The following is a 16444-nucleotide window of genomic DNA, read 5'->3' on the forward strand; positions in this document are numbered from 1 at the left end:
ACAAATAAAGGGGATATTTAGGTGCTCGGTCTTAGCTGAGACTCCTTGTATATATTATAGTATATGGCGTATAATAACATGTAATAAATCTTCATAGTTTCACTTTATTTAGTTTACAACCAATAAATGGTACTTTGCATGTGTTTACGGATTAACCGACTACTCATTTGTCTAACCTGTGGGTCCAGTCCCAAAAAAGCCGGTTAAGAGGCTGTCTACTGTGCTTAAACTACTCAATTTTTCTTCATAAACGTAGGAATTAATTCTGTTTTTAGGTAATACTTGTGAAATGGAATGAGCCGTATCAGAAGTTAGCTTCCTGCGATAGTTCCGGCGTGATTTTCGTATGGATCAAGTACGAAGGAAGATGGAGTATAGAACTGATCAACGACAGGAGTATACCCGTCACGCATTTCTCTTGGTCACACGACGGTCGCATGGCTCTTATATGCTACAGGGTAATTCATTTTCATTAAACTTCCCACGTATCAAATAAATAAACTGCAAACGTTTATGCAAACTTTTATTTTTCATGATTTACGTACAAGATATGAAAATAAAACAATTAAAGGGCGTAATAGGTTGAAAATTGAAGGAAAACTGTACTTGAACTATGCTCTTTTATTAAAAGATGTTTATAAATGTTGGACAGAATAGAGACACAGAAAATTTTACTTGAACAATATGCGATTAATAGAAATGACGTACAGAAGTTTATTAAAGCTCGTGTCAAGATGAACAGAGGCTTTAATGAAAACGTAGTGAGAGACAAAAGTATCCGTGTATCTCGTATCTGATGCGTAGATATTAATTTATTATGCGAAACAATTAAATAACAGACATACACAATAATCAATCGTATTTCATTAGTTTTTTGAAGAATGAAGTACCAAATACAAAAATGTTATTATGCTCTTTTTTACTTAGTTTTTAACCTGAGTTTTTTACTTGAATCACCAGTTACAGGAATACCTACATAATATCAGAATAGAACAACATTTCATTACTAAGTTCTTGACATGCCCGCAAATTCAAATCGAACGCAATATGAATGTACTATCGTGTCCATGAAATATGTCTAGAACCGTGACGAGGAAATACCAGAAAAGAAGTATTGAATTTCTATCCGAGAACAGTCCAAGGAAAATAGATACAACATATTGCATATGTAAATTCTACGCGAATATACATGCATGTACGTGATGATAAATTTTTATGACAAAATAAAATTTAAAGTGTAGAAACAATATATTTATATTTTTTCGATAAAAGCCTCGAACGAATGATTTATTAAATAATTTACTGTTTGACAGAAGCAATGATAAAGAGGTACAGGGTATCGTACATCTAAAAGTCATATAAAATACAATATTTTGAATTCTATAAAATGCTTGACATTATATTCTTATTCCTCTTGCTAATATGCAACAAAGTTGAAACTGTTACACGTTTATTTATAAAATGAAGCCAATAACAATAGCAGATTTCTATGCAAAATTATGTTCTTTAAAACATAGTAGGTATTAAATAGGAATTTATGATATTCAAGTGTTATCAAATTTTATAAAAGTTGTATTTTATTGTGGTTTACTTACTTGAATGTGAATTATAAAATTTCAAATATTATACTACGTTGTATGTTGTATCAGAATCGTTAGCAAATATTAATTTTTAGTCTTGAAAAGTTTACTTCACTGCAATTGGGAGGAAGTTGTAAATTAATTTTTTTCTACTTGCAGGACGGTTTCGTACTCGTAGGCAGTGTTGCTGGTCAAAGATATTGGTCGTCGATGTTGAACGACAAAGCTACAATTACCTGTGGGATTTGGACACCGGATGATCAACAGGTAAATCACGCACTAACTTATTACACGCGTAATATTATTTTCGAAAAATATGTCGAAAGTATAGAATAACATCTTTTGATGCAGGGCTTTGCTTTTAAGGCACAGATGTGAGTTAAATAACGTGTTAAGTGAAGGCATTCGTGATGAATATTTATCTAAGTTTTCAAACTAATCAAAATATAAAAAAAATTATTCGATATTTTCGATCTATTTCCTTTTGTGATAAATCATAACCTCTGGGGTTGCAAAACGAGTTTTATGGCATCTTGTAAACGTTTCATCCATTATTTTGTTTCAAACTCAATATACTAAGGTATTTATCACAGTTTAATGGGATTTTTACTTTATTTGGAACCTAATGAAACCTTGAAAAGAATAAACAAATATCTGATTCATGAAATTTTCTATAAACTAGTTCATACAAATTTATGTTTACAAAGGACACATGCAATCCAAAATATTAATCTGTTATCAGGCTGACCACAATAGTTACTTTTTTTACGTTCTAAAATTTGATGAACCTTAGAAAAATATTTCTTTTTGCTGTCATACTAAACGATTAAATTTTAACTCATGTACCTGGTAACTACGTTTCAGTTATTAAACTTTAACGACTGATTCTACATATATCGCCCAGCCCAACCATGCTGTCGTTCCATATTTTCGGACACTTTCTTTATGAATAAAACAGTCGGACAGTATTGAATGGTTCGCGGAACATAATGCTTTAGAAACAGATGTCGCAAACTACAATAGATTCATTTCTCCTTGAAATCTTGAAATGAACGCGTTATTATAGGATAATATTAGAGTCCATCACAGTGGCCAGAGCTCTAGTACGTGTTAAGTAGTCTCTAAAAGTCAACGAACGGTTTGTCCTGACGGTATCGGTATTAATATTAGAAACAATAGGACAGAGGAGGCTAGGCTAAGCTGATTAATCGATAAACTATAAAAATATGTGATATTTAGAATGCGAATGTTAATACAATTACATAGTTGTAGTTGATAATTTATAAAAATAAAAATTAGCATTTATCTCCTATACTAGAAAATTAAAATCTTCACTTACCAGTATTTACATAGACAGTAAAAGATACTGTAAATGTATAATCATCTGCAACCTAGAAATATTTCTTCCATGTAAAATGTTTCCAAAGAATTAATTATTGCTGCTTTGTCTTTAAAATTAATGTTTGAGACTCCATTTTTGTTCTGTGTAAACGTCAATACAGAACAGATACACAGCGACCCAAAATAGTATTAACTCATGTATGAATGTTTCAAACCGACAATGGGCTTCCATTAATAGAATGGTTTGTTACGTCCCGCGTTGCGGTCGTTACCTTATTTATATTTTCGGGTCCTGGCTCTTTTAAGGTGCTAAAGCACGCCCTGTCTAAACTTACCGATGATATACAGAATTAGGATATGGAACGGGAGGGATTGGAAATCACTCTCGTTTATAACAACAACAAGATATATTCTAACAATGAATAAAATAAAATATACAATGAAGTCTTAACATACCAATGATGATGAATGATTAACGCTTGCGGCTGGTTCAGTCGGGTTTCGGGTCCTTGAAGGGGCGGAATACTTGCTGGCGCTCGGAGCCGTGATGCAGGGGTCGGGCACTGCGGGATACGTTATCACCGTCTTGGACGTCACACTTCGCGGTCCGGTGTCTTATCGAACTCGCCTGTTAGGCCGCGCGTAATCGCAAAGTCGCGTCGCACTGAATAGGAAACGTCACGGAACCCGATACTGAACAGCTGAGTGACCGCTGTCGCTCAGCTCGCCGTTACGCGTGAAGAAACGCAGACGAAGCACCGTCTAACAAGAACGAATTACAATAAGGAGAAGAACCCTTTGCCCGGTTTGGACAATCGTTTTATAATGTTTCCCCCCTTCCTTTATTGAAGAACGTGGAAGATACGGGGTAGCAACAAGCTATTGTTCGTCAGGGAATCCTCGAGTCGTCGTGGCGGTGTTTCGATATTGCTGATCCGTCCGGTCCGTCGGTCAACGTCTCGAGGATTCTCGACTACGCGCGTAGCTTGACGTGTCGCTGATTTGACGATTTTCGCTCGCTCTTCGCGTTGCGAAGTAATGTAGTAAAAATGTGCAAGGAAAAGAGGTAATATTCCTAACGGGATATAACAGGTTACTTAATTTCGAGAATTTTATTAATTTTTAACAGGGGACGTGCTTAACATATCCTCCTCCAATTATTACATACTTTTCATCAGTCGTTGAACTCGTCTCGAAATCGGTTACAACGTCACACTATTAAAAAAACAGATGTTATTGTGCCAAATAAATATCGACGACCTTAGAATGACTTTGAAGGTGACTTGGGACGACATTGTTTTGTCATCGCTAGACGCATGTTTGGTAACAATATAGGTACATAAACTCCTCTTAGTGATACTTTCTTACTTTCAATAGCAGCGGAAAGAATTTAGCTGTTCACTATAAGTAGGACACCCCGTATACCTAGTTCCGAACACATACATCCCTGAAAGAACGTTAATAAAACCTATGAAGTGTACTACTTCTACAATAATAGGACACGTCTTAAAATATTAAGGAGAATTATCAACCATATATTCTTAGACTATACAATATTGACACCACTGTCAACAGGTATATTTTGGAACAACAGCAGGACAATTAATAGTAATGGACGTTCATGGAGCAATGGTGTCAGAGGTACAACTAGCAGCTGGTGTCACTTCAATGGTATGGAGCGCGGAGAAGTTTACGATGGAGGAAGGTGACGACGATTTAACGAATGACAGATCCCATAGAGGTACATATTATAATTTCTGTGAAATAATACGTTTTAATTGTATTTGTTGAATATCCTAGAACAATTGCGTTTGGTCGTGATGAATGGAAGCTCTAAACCAATCTACAAGTCGTAGATCATACTTGTAGTCAATACAATACTTAATCCTTCACTACAGACGATTCGTGTCACAGATAAATAATTCAATAACGATTACTGTGTGTCACTTTTAATAACCAACTAAATGTTATTTTTCATTACAATTTTGGAAATAGTCTGCCACTTACTCTAAATTGAAGATACTCAAATGTTAGTCCTTTAAAAAATTCTCCACTAGGTGATGCTAGTGAAAGAAAATACAAGATTTATAGATAAGAATTTGTTAACAATTCATTTTTTAAATAATTGACATCAATCAAGGGTGAAGAATCGTAGTATGCAACATAAGTTATTTTGTAGATAAGATATGAAAGTGCGTATTTATTGGACATACTCAACATACAAGTAGCTACCTTATTGTTCCATATTTCATCACGATGAGGCTGTAAATCTGTAAGCACATGAGGTCTTTTATTTAAATAAAAAAGCAAACTGAGCTATTATAATCGTACCAAACGTTACCTCACTTCAATTTACTATTAACCCCTTAAGCTGGGAAAGTACCATATTTTTATATGTCGTTCGCTAGGTGGGGAGGAATATGTTACGATAAAGTGGTATGCAAAGTGTTAGAAAATCTTTATGCTACTGTTCTATAGTGTTCTTAATATGATATGTACATTATATGTTAATATACATATAGGTATTGTATGTATATACTATACATATATGTATATGAAAATGAAATTATAAATTTAAAATATATATTTTTTTTTATTTATACACGGTATTGATACAAATGTGGGACATTTTCATAGGGTGAATTCCACATGCAAAACTAATAAGAGAACATCCCGAATTGATGAAACTCTGTAAGATTGTAGTTTTCATAAAACTATTTGACACGTATTTTTTTTTAGCTGCTCTTATCCACGTCAGAGGGGTCAAAACGCCCTGAATACATTTAAAAAATGGCGATTGTCAATTCAGGATGTTCCCTAGTAAGACGGAAATCAATAATGAAAATGCGTTCGACACTTCGTTTCCGGGTTATTATTATAATTATTGAAACTACGGGTAAAGTCTGTGTGAAATACGTCTGCAGCGTTGGGTTATACTACTTAAAATAGTCGATTCCCTGCCGATACACAGGATCGATCGATGACATAGTTAAATTTATAAATGAAATAAAATCAACTGAATAAAATAAAGTGAAATGGATACTTAAGGAGAATAGCCCGCCATGTCAGGCGAATTTCACATATATTTCGCCAGTATCTTCACCAATTAATAACTCGGAAACGAAGCATCGAATGCAATTTTGTCATTCTTCATTTCCGTCTTAGTTTTGCATGTAGAGTTCACCCTCTGAAAGTGTCTATGTTTGACTATATCCTATTAAAATGATGCGTCATTAATTCGAGCATTACCGTATTACTAAATCTGACGCAATATTAAAGTAAATATTCACGACATTTAATGACAAGGGATTCGTAATATACCCATTATACAGATAACGTAGAATTGAATTACTAGGAAACGAGATCCTTTACGCACCCGTAATATTACGTTAACGATTAAACCAAGAGCAACGGAACTGAGCTATTGTTCGAGTTACAAAGTAACTTTGTAACCATTGTTTACCGCAATATTAATTAATTCCTACACAAAGTTGCCGTTCATTGTGCTCTTATCTCGCCGTTCTGCTCGGATTTCACAATTAAGGGAACCTGAAATACGTTTTTTTACAGACGACCGGAATTACGTTTTAGCAGTCTGCCTTGCAGACGGCAGTATCGTGATGCTGCGATCATTCGACGACGTGTCGCCAATCACGATACGTACAAACCTAAAGGCTCCGTTGCACGCGGAATGGAGTAATTCGAGAAAATTGTTAGCTATCGCCGGGACGAAGGACTCGGACAGCCCCCAGAGCGGCCCGCATGAATGCACGAACCTTTTGAAATTTTATTCGGTGACCGGCGCCCTTGTGTACACCACGGCGGTACCGTACACGCAAGTACGTATCTCTTGAGGACATAGGGTAGATCGGGGTCGAAAGTAACAATTTGGAATACAATAGGACCACATATAACGCGACCTAAAAATTGCACTACAGCCCCCGTATAACGCGATTAAAAATTTTACGTTATTCTGTGTACACAATAAAAAAAGTTTACGTGTTTCGTGTTCTAAAATGAAATAAAATGCATGTTATTTTCTGCTGTATGAGAAAAAACTTTTTTATTTAATTTTAACTTTTTCGCCCTTGGTCCCGTATAACACGAAATTCGTATAATGCAGAACGTATCTTCTGCGTTATAGTGGACCCCACTGTACACGATTTCGCAACGACTATTAGATTGCACAACCATGTAGTTAATAATGAATCTGCAATTAGTAAATTAAATATGATCTATTGCTTTGGGAAAAGTTTCACCGATTCTGAGGTAAACTCCACATGTGGATTTATCTGTTCATCTTGTGATGATCGAGTTTTATTATTGGATTTGCAAGATATATTTGCATATACGTATCGACGATATATAAATTGCATCAATTAAGGTCAGTTGTAACGTCACATTCGACCCCAGCCAATGATGTTACAATGGTTTTCGACTAAGTTTTTGGAACTCTAATCATAATTTTTCAGTGATAAGGTGCTTAAAAATGCTAAGTAACAATTATCGTTATACTAGTAAAACGACTGAGTTAAAAATTCAAAAAAGATGAGGCACATATTTGCACAGGGAATATATCTAAAGTGAAAGCACTAAGAAAAAGAAACTTCATGGCATCGAAAAGTTACATTGTCTACTGCACATATCTATTGCGTATGTAGACTGCTACAATATTCGATATGTGTATTTCAATTATAAGTTTTCAATCACATAATCGAACCCTTGCCACAATGACTATAATACATTTCAAAATATTTAACTTGTTACATTCAACCCCGGTCTAGCCCACAATTATTTCGTCGAAACACTGCTATCGTTGATGCACGTTAATTTCCCTCTTATCGATGTTAGTGTCCAGTGTCGGCGCTCACGTGGGGACATAACGATAGGAGACTTTTCGTCGCGACCGGAGCACGTGTACACGCGGCTTGGGTGTCAAGGTAATTCACGTTGCGCCATACATCTATTTTTACCATTGTCATATTTCATTCCAACGTATCTGAAACACGCCGCCTGTATTTCGCAGACGAGTAGGTTCGTTGCAATTGTTGTCTCGTTTAGCTGTGAGAGCAGCTCTGACAAGGGAGTCCAGTGTTCAGCAGCTTCCATTGCCGCCGAGATTGAGAGCATCCGTGGCCGCACTTTTCGCCAGTACAATAAGGTATATGAGTTCTGCTATTGTAAATAATAAACGGTATATAGTTATGTTGGTAGAAAATATTGTTTCCATGGGGAAGTTCGTAGTATTTCAGGCTTATAGTGTCTTTATTATATCTTTGTCGAGGAAATAGAAAATCGTATGGTTCAGTGAACCTTCAGTAGTCCATTGTTCAAATTACTCGTAGACATCTTAATTTGTTGAGTTTCTATGAATGTTCAAAGTTGATATCTTTTAGTGAAAAAAATGTTTCCCTTATTAAGCTGTTATTCCCTTATTTTTTTAAATTATTCAAAAGTCGTACGCTACATTGTAGATAATTATATAAGGAATAATGTGTCCATATTTAAAGTTAATCAAATGAATAGTTTCGGCGATTTGCTGGGTAGGTACCAGCTGACAAGGTTTTTCCAGAAAAATAGACAATACTGCATAACTCCGCCATTTTGTAATTTTAAATAATAACTAACGTATAAAAAATAGAGTTAAAATATTGCATAACAGCCTTTAAAGCGATCCTAATATTTTGTTCAATAATTATCTGAGAAAAAAATGTTCAGTTTACCTATTTTTTTAGACCAACAAAGAGGTGTATCCTCTTAAACATTTCTTAACGATACTCCGAAAAAGAATTGCATATTTAGTTGTTCTGCAGGAAACTGCCGTTTTAATAGAGAAAGTTCAGTGGAAACAATGTTAACGAGCAAAATAATATAAAAATTTTTACCACGATCGAATTAGAATCACTTAGTGGTTCCAAGCTAATCTTACAACCATATCTTTTGCAATTCCACTGAAACAAAAAAGTAAGGTGTGATGTAACACGCAAAAATATCTTACGTATGTATTTTGTTCAAATCGGCAATGTATATTACGTACACTATTTTCAGATGTTCAGTACCAGAACCAAGAGAGTTAAGGCGTTTCGTATCGCGACCGCCTCCAGGAGGAGGAAGATTGAACTGCACCATGCTCAGACACGCGGTGGAACCAGTTCCATGTTACACGTTATACTTAGAGTACCTAGGAGGACTGGTGCCCCTCCTGAAGGGTAGGCGAACTAGCAAAATCAGGCCAGAGTTCGTGATATTCGATCCGCAAAGTCAAGATACTTTACAAGTAGTCGAGGATATGTCGCAATGTCCGTCGTTCAGCGATGGATCCGATACAGAGAGAGACACGGCTGACCTGTGTGGATCACCTAGGAACAAAAGAAAAAATAGAAGAAAAAGAGAAGAAAAAACGACCGAGGAGAATGACGATCTTACTTACGTGGACACCTTGCCCGAGGTAAAAGAAAAGAAATTTTATTTTTTATTCCGTACTATCTGACTAACTTATTAGATGTCGTGTGTGCTAAAGAAGACCGCAATCGAATCGATTTAAGAAGTTTTGTGATGTAACAAAGTTTAACGAGCTCTTTGAGTCTCAGAGTATTCCAAAGTCTAGTCGCGTGACCGCCGGTGTCACAAGACGTATCTGTTTGTAGCACGCGAGGCTCGTCGAAGTAACGTCCAATATCTGGGGCACGAAATTCAAGTTTCATGGATTAGCGGACTCGGTGCCCGCCAACTTGGGTCAGGTTACCTATCGTACGTCGTTGTTGCATTTGCAACCACGACAAATGACTCTGGTAATGACAGAGTTGCGCGACGATGTGCCAGCAGGTACGTCTTCAAATTTAACGACAAAAGCTTCTCACCACGGAAACTGACGCTATTCTCCCATAGGTCCAGATCCCACGTTTAACCCAAACTTATTTTCCGAGGATGAGGAGGAATCGTTCCAGGAACTCCAAGCCGCATCGAGGAGTACTACCGAGGCGCAAGCTCCGCCGATCGCGCCAATGACACCCCGTAACGCACGGCTGAACTCTAATCGCCCGAAATCCCAAATTTCGAATCAATTTATAGCCAGTGAAGCTTTGCCCGCCACACTGTCCAGGGTCGAGAATTACGAGAACGAGTTGCCCTACGTGGACCTGCAGGAAATGGGAAATTTATACGATAATCTGAGGACCGCTCCCACGAACACCTATCGAACGCCGCCGAGGCACAATCCACCGAGATGTTGCGACGTTCCAGCCCTGCAGTCGCCGAAAAACGCAGTCGCACCTACAGAGACGATAATCGCGACATCGAATACTGGAACCGATTACACGAACAACATCCAGAGGATGAAGACTGTTCTAGCTGATCAGCAAGCCGGTGTAGTCACGAAGAAAGAGCTCGAGAATAATAAATTTAACCAGATATCCCAAGACGATAAAACTATACTCTCGTCTTGTCCGACGACAATTATTTCTTTGTCCATACATAACGGTCAGCCTTCGAGTACAGAAGCGTCGAGTAGTCGTGGCTGTTCGCAAACTGCCGTCGCCAACGGTTTGGACAACAACAACAGTTGCTCTCCGACACAAACGATCTTCCTCAACGGGGTTCAGGGTAAGAAGAACAGTCACAACACCAGCACCGCTTCAGGAACTGTGAATCAAGCATCTTCGTTAAGCTCTTACCCACAGCATGGACAAAGCAACGGTCCGTTCACCAAGAATGGTATACACTTGACCAGCAATCACTCGCCGGCGTGCTCCTATCAATTCCCGGAAAACATCGAGCAGTGCGTTGGACAGTCTTGCTCCCATTGCACTACGAAGTACAAAGACTTCAAGCCGCACGAGTCCTGCGGTAAAACTAACGCGAACCATCCGGCCACTTGTAGTTCCACCGGTAAAACCGAGGAGATACGTTTCATCGACGACGAATCACGCGGCGAAGCAGTGGCGTTGGAACAGTCGCGAGCTGTTCACAGAACACCGACGGTTGTCAGTATCGGTCCCCTTTGCCTGAACGACTCCATCGTCAGAAGTTGCAGCGTTGGTTACTTGGACATGGTGGACGCGCAATTGGTCCCTTGCGACGTCGCCTTGAAGATGCTTCGAAAGGAGGCGCCCAATAAAAGGCTAGTCCTGGTATCGAGGAAGACGAAGAGGAGAAAAAAGAGTAAGCCTCAGCCCGAAATCGGTCAACAGACATCTAAATCCCCGAGGCTTCGGAACTGCGGCAAATCGAAGAGTCTGGACTCCAGCGACATATTCCCAATGAACGAGCATGTCGCTGCGCCGCCAAAGTTATCGGAACACATCGAAGAAGCGTTAGGGGTCGCTAACGCGGAAATGGCCGAGGATAAAAGTAACGAGTCATTGGAGAATTCGTCCGATGCGATAGAGGTGTTCGTTCAGTGTACGAAGCGTACAGCCAGTCCTAATCTGGTCAATCCTGCCGTGAAACCGAGTCGAGTGGAAAGTTCTAATTCACCCGTTAGGTAAGCATACGATCTTAATAAGTCGATGATATTGTTGCGTCGACCGGCATGACTCCAGAATAAATAAAGGGAATATTAATAAAAAGGAAGAATTATTTATTTGGAGAGGAGGAGTATTTATCTTAACTAGTGTTGTATAAAGCTCGAGTCTTTGAAGCTACAAAGCTTAGTAGATAAAATCATATGAAGCTCGAGGCTCGAGCTTCAGGGCTCGAGTCGTCGAGGCTCGAAACTCGAGCTTTAAGGCTCGGATCTGGAAGCTCGAGGCTAACACGTTCACTGCCGAGAGTGTTTCTGCTGGTTTTGTCTTCAGCGCCAAACAGTGATTGCCCATTGGAATCATATAATAATATATTAAACAATATGAGTAGCACATTAATCTTGCTGCCGGTCATCTATGACTACCAGGGCGTAAGAGTATGTTTTCAGTTGATAATATTATATTTTGAACATTACAGACAAATTTTTAGCAATGTTTCATTTCGTCTACTATTCAATGGTTATTTTGTCTCATTTTTCGTTTCCCTTTCCTGGTATCAATCTCTCATGTGTTTGCAGTCATGGCTGTATACTTTAAAAACTGTATAAAGTATAATATTATAGATTTAGTGTTAATTCCATTATTTAACACTTAAGGGTTCTAGAGGGTTGAACCTTAAAGCTTCAAACTTAATGTGGAATAACACAGTGATGGTTGGAAAAAATTAAGTTTTTTATATATACTTTCAAAGTATAATTTTTCGAAAATATTCTACTAAAATATTAAGTCGAATATCACGTGAATAACGAAAAAAATGTCCCAACTTTGTCTCTCAGATCAATGAACCGTGAACAAATTGAGAGAGGTTTGGGTGTTGCAAAACTAATTTACAAAAACCACGCTTTTCTGGACGTTTTTGGATTATTCCCCCTTGAAGCTTTAAAGGCTTAAGATTCGTGTAATATTAGAGTTACAAACTGAAAACTTTTAGGTTAAGTTTTAAGGCTTCGAAAACTCAAAGTCTGTACATTACTTCACTACGTACAATTTATACGACTCGAGCCTTCAAGCTTAAAGGCTCGAGCATTAAAAACTTGAGCTTTCACGACTCAAGCTTCGAACCTTGAGGGTTCGAGCCTTTAGGGTTTGAACCGCGACTCGAGCTGTTAAAGCTCAAGACTCGAGGCTCATTTTAACAACGCTAATCTTAACACGTCTTTTCTATTCTACAGTCCTATCACGACTCTACTCTGTCTCTGTTTTGGCGTTGTTACCAAAAGGACGTCGCTAACCTGAAGTCTCTCGCTTTAACATTATACAATACGTGCTACCTATCAGGTAACACGTAACACTTCCCCCCTCCTCCTCTTTTAAGACTCAAATACGTTTACAATTTAACATGTAACACTCTATATAACATAAATAATTCTTTTTCATGAAGAAACAGGCCTTTGGTTTCGTGGGAATATTCGTTAATAATAAAATTATCGTGGACCCATAAAAACCAAAAACTAGCCTGACATTCGGTCAGAAAACACTTTCTGCCCCATGGAAAACCACGGTTTAAAAACCTGGGAGGGCTAGCGGCCGACAAAACAATCTAACAATTTATAATAACAATAATAATCAATCTTGAGGACTTGCGTAATAATTTTCATTGTCTTCAATAGTATCCGCCCTCAAGAGAAAATACTTCTCTGCTTCGTCAAAGAAATCCTTTTCCATTTTTCCAAATAGTAACTTGTCTTTTCCTCTGAAAAAAAAAGAGGACAGAAAAACAGCAAGAAAAGAACATACATATACCTAAAACATAAATATGCCTAACTACCACCATGCACTACGATTAAGACGACTGCTAAGGTCGGCTTTGTTTAACAACAACCGTAGCCAAAACCATCTCAATCCTCCTCCCGTTCGTCGTTTTGACCTGGTTACATCCTTTCCAGATAAAATGCGGGCAGTAAGTACACCTACATTCATACTTCTAAAGTTCCCCGGTCATTTCCATCCTGCACAAAGGTAGGATCAACGACACATCTTCGTAGCAGAACGCTTCGACACCCATTCCCTTCCATCCTTCCGCCGAGCCTGCGAAACGAAGTGGGGAATCCTATCTACCTATCTCTTTATAATGTAACTAATTATTTATAGACATTCACCCATTCATCATTTTGTCTTATATTCTGCTAACCTGTTAACATGAACTACTTTATATTTGCTTCTTGGATTCCTACGAATCCTGTAAACATCACTCAATCTATTAACAATAACATAAGGTCCTTCCCAAGTAGATTGTAACTTTGGACATTTGCCCTTAACTCTGTGAGGTTGACAAACCCACACTAATTCTCCTTCCTTCTACGACTGTAGAATAGAAAAGACGTGTTAAGATATGTACTCTTCTTCTCCAAATAAATAATTCTTCCTTTTTATTAATATTGTCTTTATTTATTCGGAAGTCATGCCGCGTCCACGCAACAATATTTTATATCGATGTTGTACGTTATTGTACATTGTACAGAGGCTCCAGTCCAAGCGGCTCACTGGCGTCATCCTTGGACGGTCTTGCAGCTCGACTTCGAGATTTCGACGAGAGTCACTCTTTACCACCGCCATCGCCTCGTCCATCGTCCAGGTAAATACAGGGTGAGGCACCTAACTCGACGATCTCAAATTACTTGTAAATTACTTGCTGTACGAGAAAATATTTCAAACGAAAATTGCGTGGTATCAAAGGACATCTAAGACAATATATTAGTTAAGAGTTAAGAGTTCAGCCACACCACTAAAGTTGGGAGGTCTTGCTTGGAACTAGTTAAGCGTGTAATGTAAAATGTCAGGTGCTACCCTTTCACGAGGCTCTTTCTTTTTGTTCGCTGTCCTTTTCTGCTACCGTCTCGTTGTTGCTGACAAAATACAAATTCGAGTTGTCGAAAAAAGCGACTTCAAAATTGTGACGCGCGAAATTCATCGACTGATTCTATAAGCGTTACAGGGGGAGCCGAAGTTTTCACATTCATCGAGAAAATACTGAAGTTCGTTTTTTACCACCTTACATTTTTATCGAGATAAAAAGGTCACCTTCAGCTTCTTCAATGGAATGTCTAATATTTCTTCCCTTAATTTCAATAAAGTGCCAAACACTGCATAAAAGAATATTGTACCAAAATGGGGTCTAAAGTTAACAGTTACCGAGATATTAATGAAGTAAGTTTTATTTTAGGTGGTGTTCGAAGAGTTGTTCGTTACGATCAATGCAATTGCGTTTTGTCGACATTTGAGAAGAAATATTAGGCGTCCCATTTAAAAAACTGAATGTGACCATATCGCAATAAAAATGTAAGGTAGTACAAAGCAAATTGTTATTTTATGTATCCTCCTTAATACCATGCAATTTTCTTTTGGAACATATTATTGTACAGCAAGTAATTTAAGAGCAATTTGAAATCATCAAGTTAGGTGACCCACCCTGAATACAGAGTGTGGAAGTGACGATGATAAGGTAGATACAAAACGTTCTTACAAGAAGACTTTTTTTTAGAAAATCGATTTTGATTGTCCGCTGGGTACATGCATATAACTGCTTCACAGCTTTTCATAGATTCGTATTCTCACTCATCGACGGATTTATACACGATGGTGATATTATTAGGTGATCAATGAATAATCGTTTACTTTTCCAGTAAGATGACAGTATAAGCTTGTATTCAAAGTATCTTTCTATCCTTTGACATAAACGGTACAAAATATTGGAGATTAGTGATAATTATTGTTTAAGTTGCTTACATTTTCATTCGCCTTAGAAATAAAAATTAAATATGAAAAACATGACATAACAGACATGATAAAAATTTAAATAAATCATTTACTGAATAATTTGTCGAGAAATACATAGCTGATTTTTTTCACAAAGATACGTGTACTCAATGAATGTTTATAATTCGTTTCCACGACAATCAGTGTAAAGAAATCTCATTTCTCATTTTCAATATATTTACAACTGAACGATCACATTAACTATTATTACGTATGCCACCGACCAAAGTTTAGAATTATATTACAAATACATTATAACACACCTAATCTTAATTAACACTTTCAGTGATGATCATTGATTCATTAACTGTTAACTATTTTTTATGAACATAAGTATTCGTAGTTGTTGGTGTTTAATTGTTTAAAGTTAATTTTAACAGGGTGTTATAAGATGATAGTATACAGGTTCCTAATGATATATGTGAAACATTAGGTATAGACACCAGATAATTTTAAATACATAAACAATTGAAGTTACAACCCTTCAAGATATACTATGAATATAAATCAAAGTTATCGAAGTTGCGTTGGCAAAGTAAAACCAAAATATTTCGATGAACAGGAATCGATTCCAAGACCTCCGATTTATCAGCCAAACAACCTTATACTTCGACAAGTTTGACTTATATTCACATACAGGACATCTTAAATGTACATAATTTTATTTGTTTATATCTTTAAAATTGTCGAGTGTCTACGCCTAATATTTCACATATATCATTAGGAACTTGTGTATTATCAACTTAGAAAACCTCCTTAAACTCGGCGTCGGACAATTGTGGTCCTTCTCTTGTAAGAGTGTCAACAAATTTTAGGCCAGGAACGAATGAGTCAATTTATGTGCCGACGTAACAAAAAGCATACATTGTTTAGATTGCCCAGAAGTTCTCCTAGTAGTCCAGCACCCTCGAAGAAAGGCAAAAGACCGGCGTCAGCTTCGCCAATTAGGAGAAGGCTGCTATCGAGTCCTTTATTAAGTAGAAAGGCGCGAAAGAGTCGAGGTGAAAGTTCGGACGAGGAAGGTCTGCTTCAAGACGACTCGTCAACGAACTACAGAGACCTTGAAACTTTCCAAAAGGCACAGTTACGCCAAAAGGTTGGTAAAATTGATAATGTTGAATGTACTTGAATGTTCATAATGTAAAGACGGAATGATACATTTTTAATGCTATACAGGGAGTTTATAAAAATGTCCGATACTATCGCAGGGTAAATTCTACATGCCAAATTACGACGAAAATCAAG

At 37.4% G+C, this 16444-nt stretch overlaps 1 protein-coding gene across 1 annotated transcript in view; it reads left to right on the top strand.

Moving 5' to 3' along the window:
- The window catches only part of LOC107190544 (tubby-related protein 4), a 74074-nt gene that overhangs the window by 55031 nt on the left and 2599 nt on the right, over positions 1-16444 (top strand). Inside the window, exons 3-13 of the mRNA XM_015579359.1 lie at positions 276-458; positions 1740-1847; positions 4497-4662; positions 6492-6760; positions 7773-7861; positions 7948-8082; positions 8970-9369; positions 9569-9746; positions 9810-11403; positions 13905-14018; positions 16073-16295. Coding sequence (XP_015434845.1) covers positions 276-458; positions 1740-1847; positions 4497-4662; positions 6492-6760; positions 7773-7861; positions 7948-8082; positions 8970-9369; positions 9569-9746; positions 9810-11403; positions 13905-14018; positions 16073-16295 — 3459 coding nt within the window. The remainder of the gene's footprint in view (positions 1-275; positions 459-1739; positions 1848-4496; positions 4663-6491; positions 6761-7772; positions 7862-7947; positions 8083-8969; positions 9370-9568; positions 9747-9809; positions 11404-13904; positions 14019-16072; positions 16296-16444) is intronic.

Source organism: Dufourea novaeangliae, unplaced genomic scaffold (genome assembly GCF_001272555.1).
Source record: "Dufourea novaeangliae isolate 0120121106 unplaced genomic scaffold, ASM127255v1 scaffold187, whole genome shotgun sequence".
NCBI classification, from domain to species: domain Eukaryota; kingdom Metazoa; phylum Arthropoda; class Insecta; order Hymenoptera; family Halictidae; genus Dufourea; species Dufourea novaeangliae.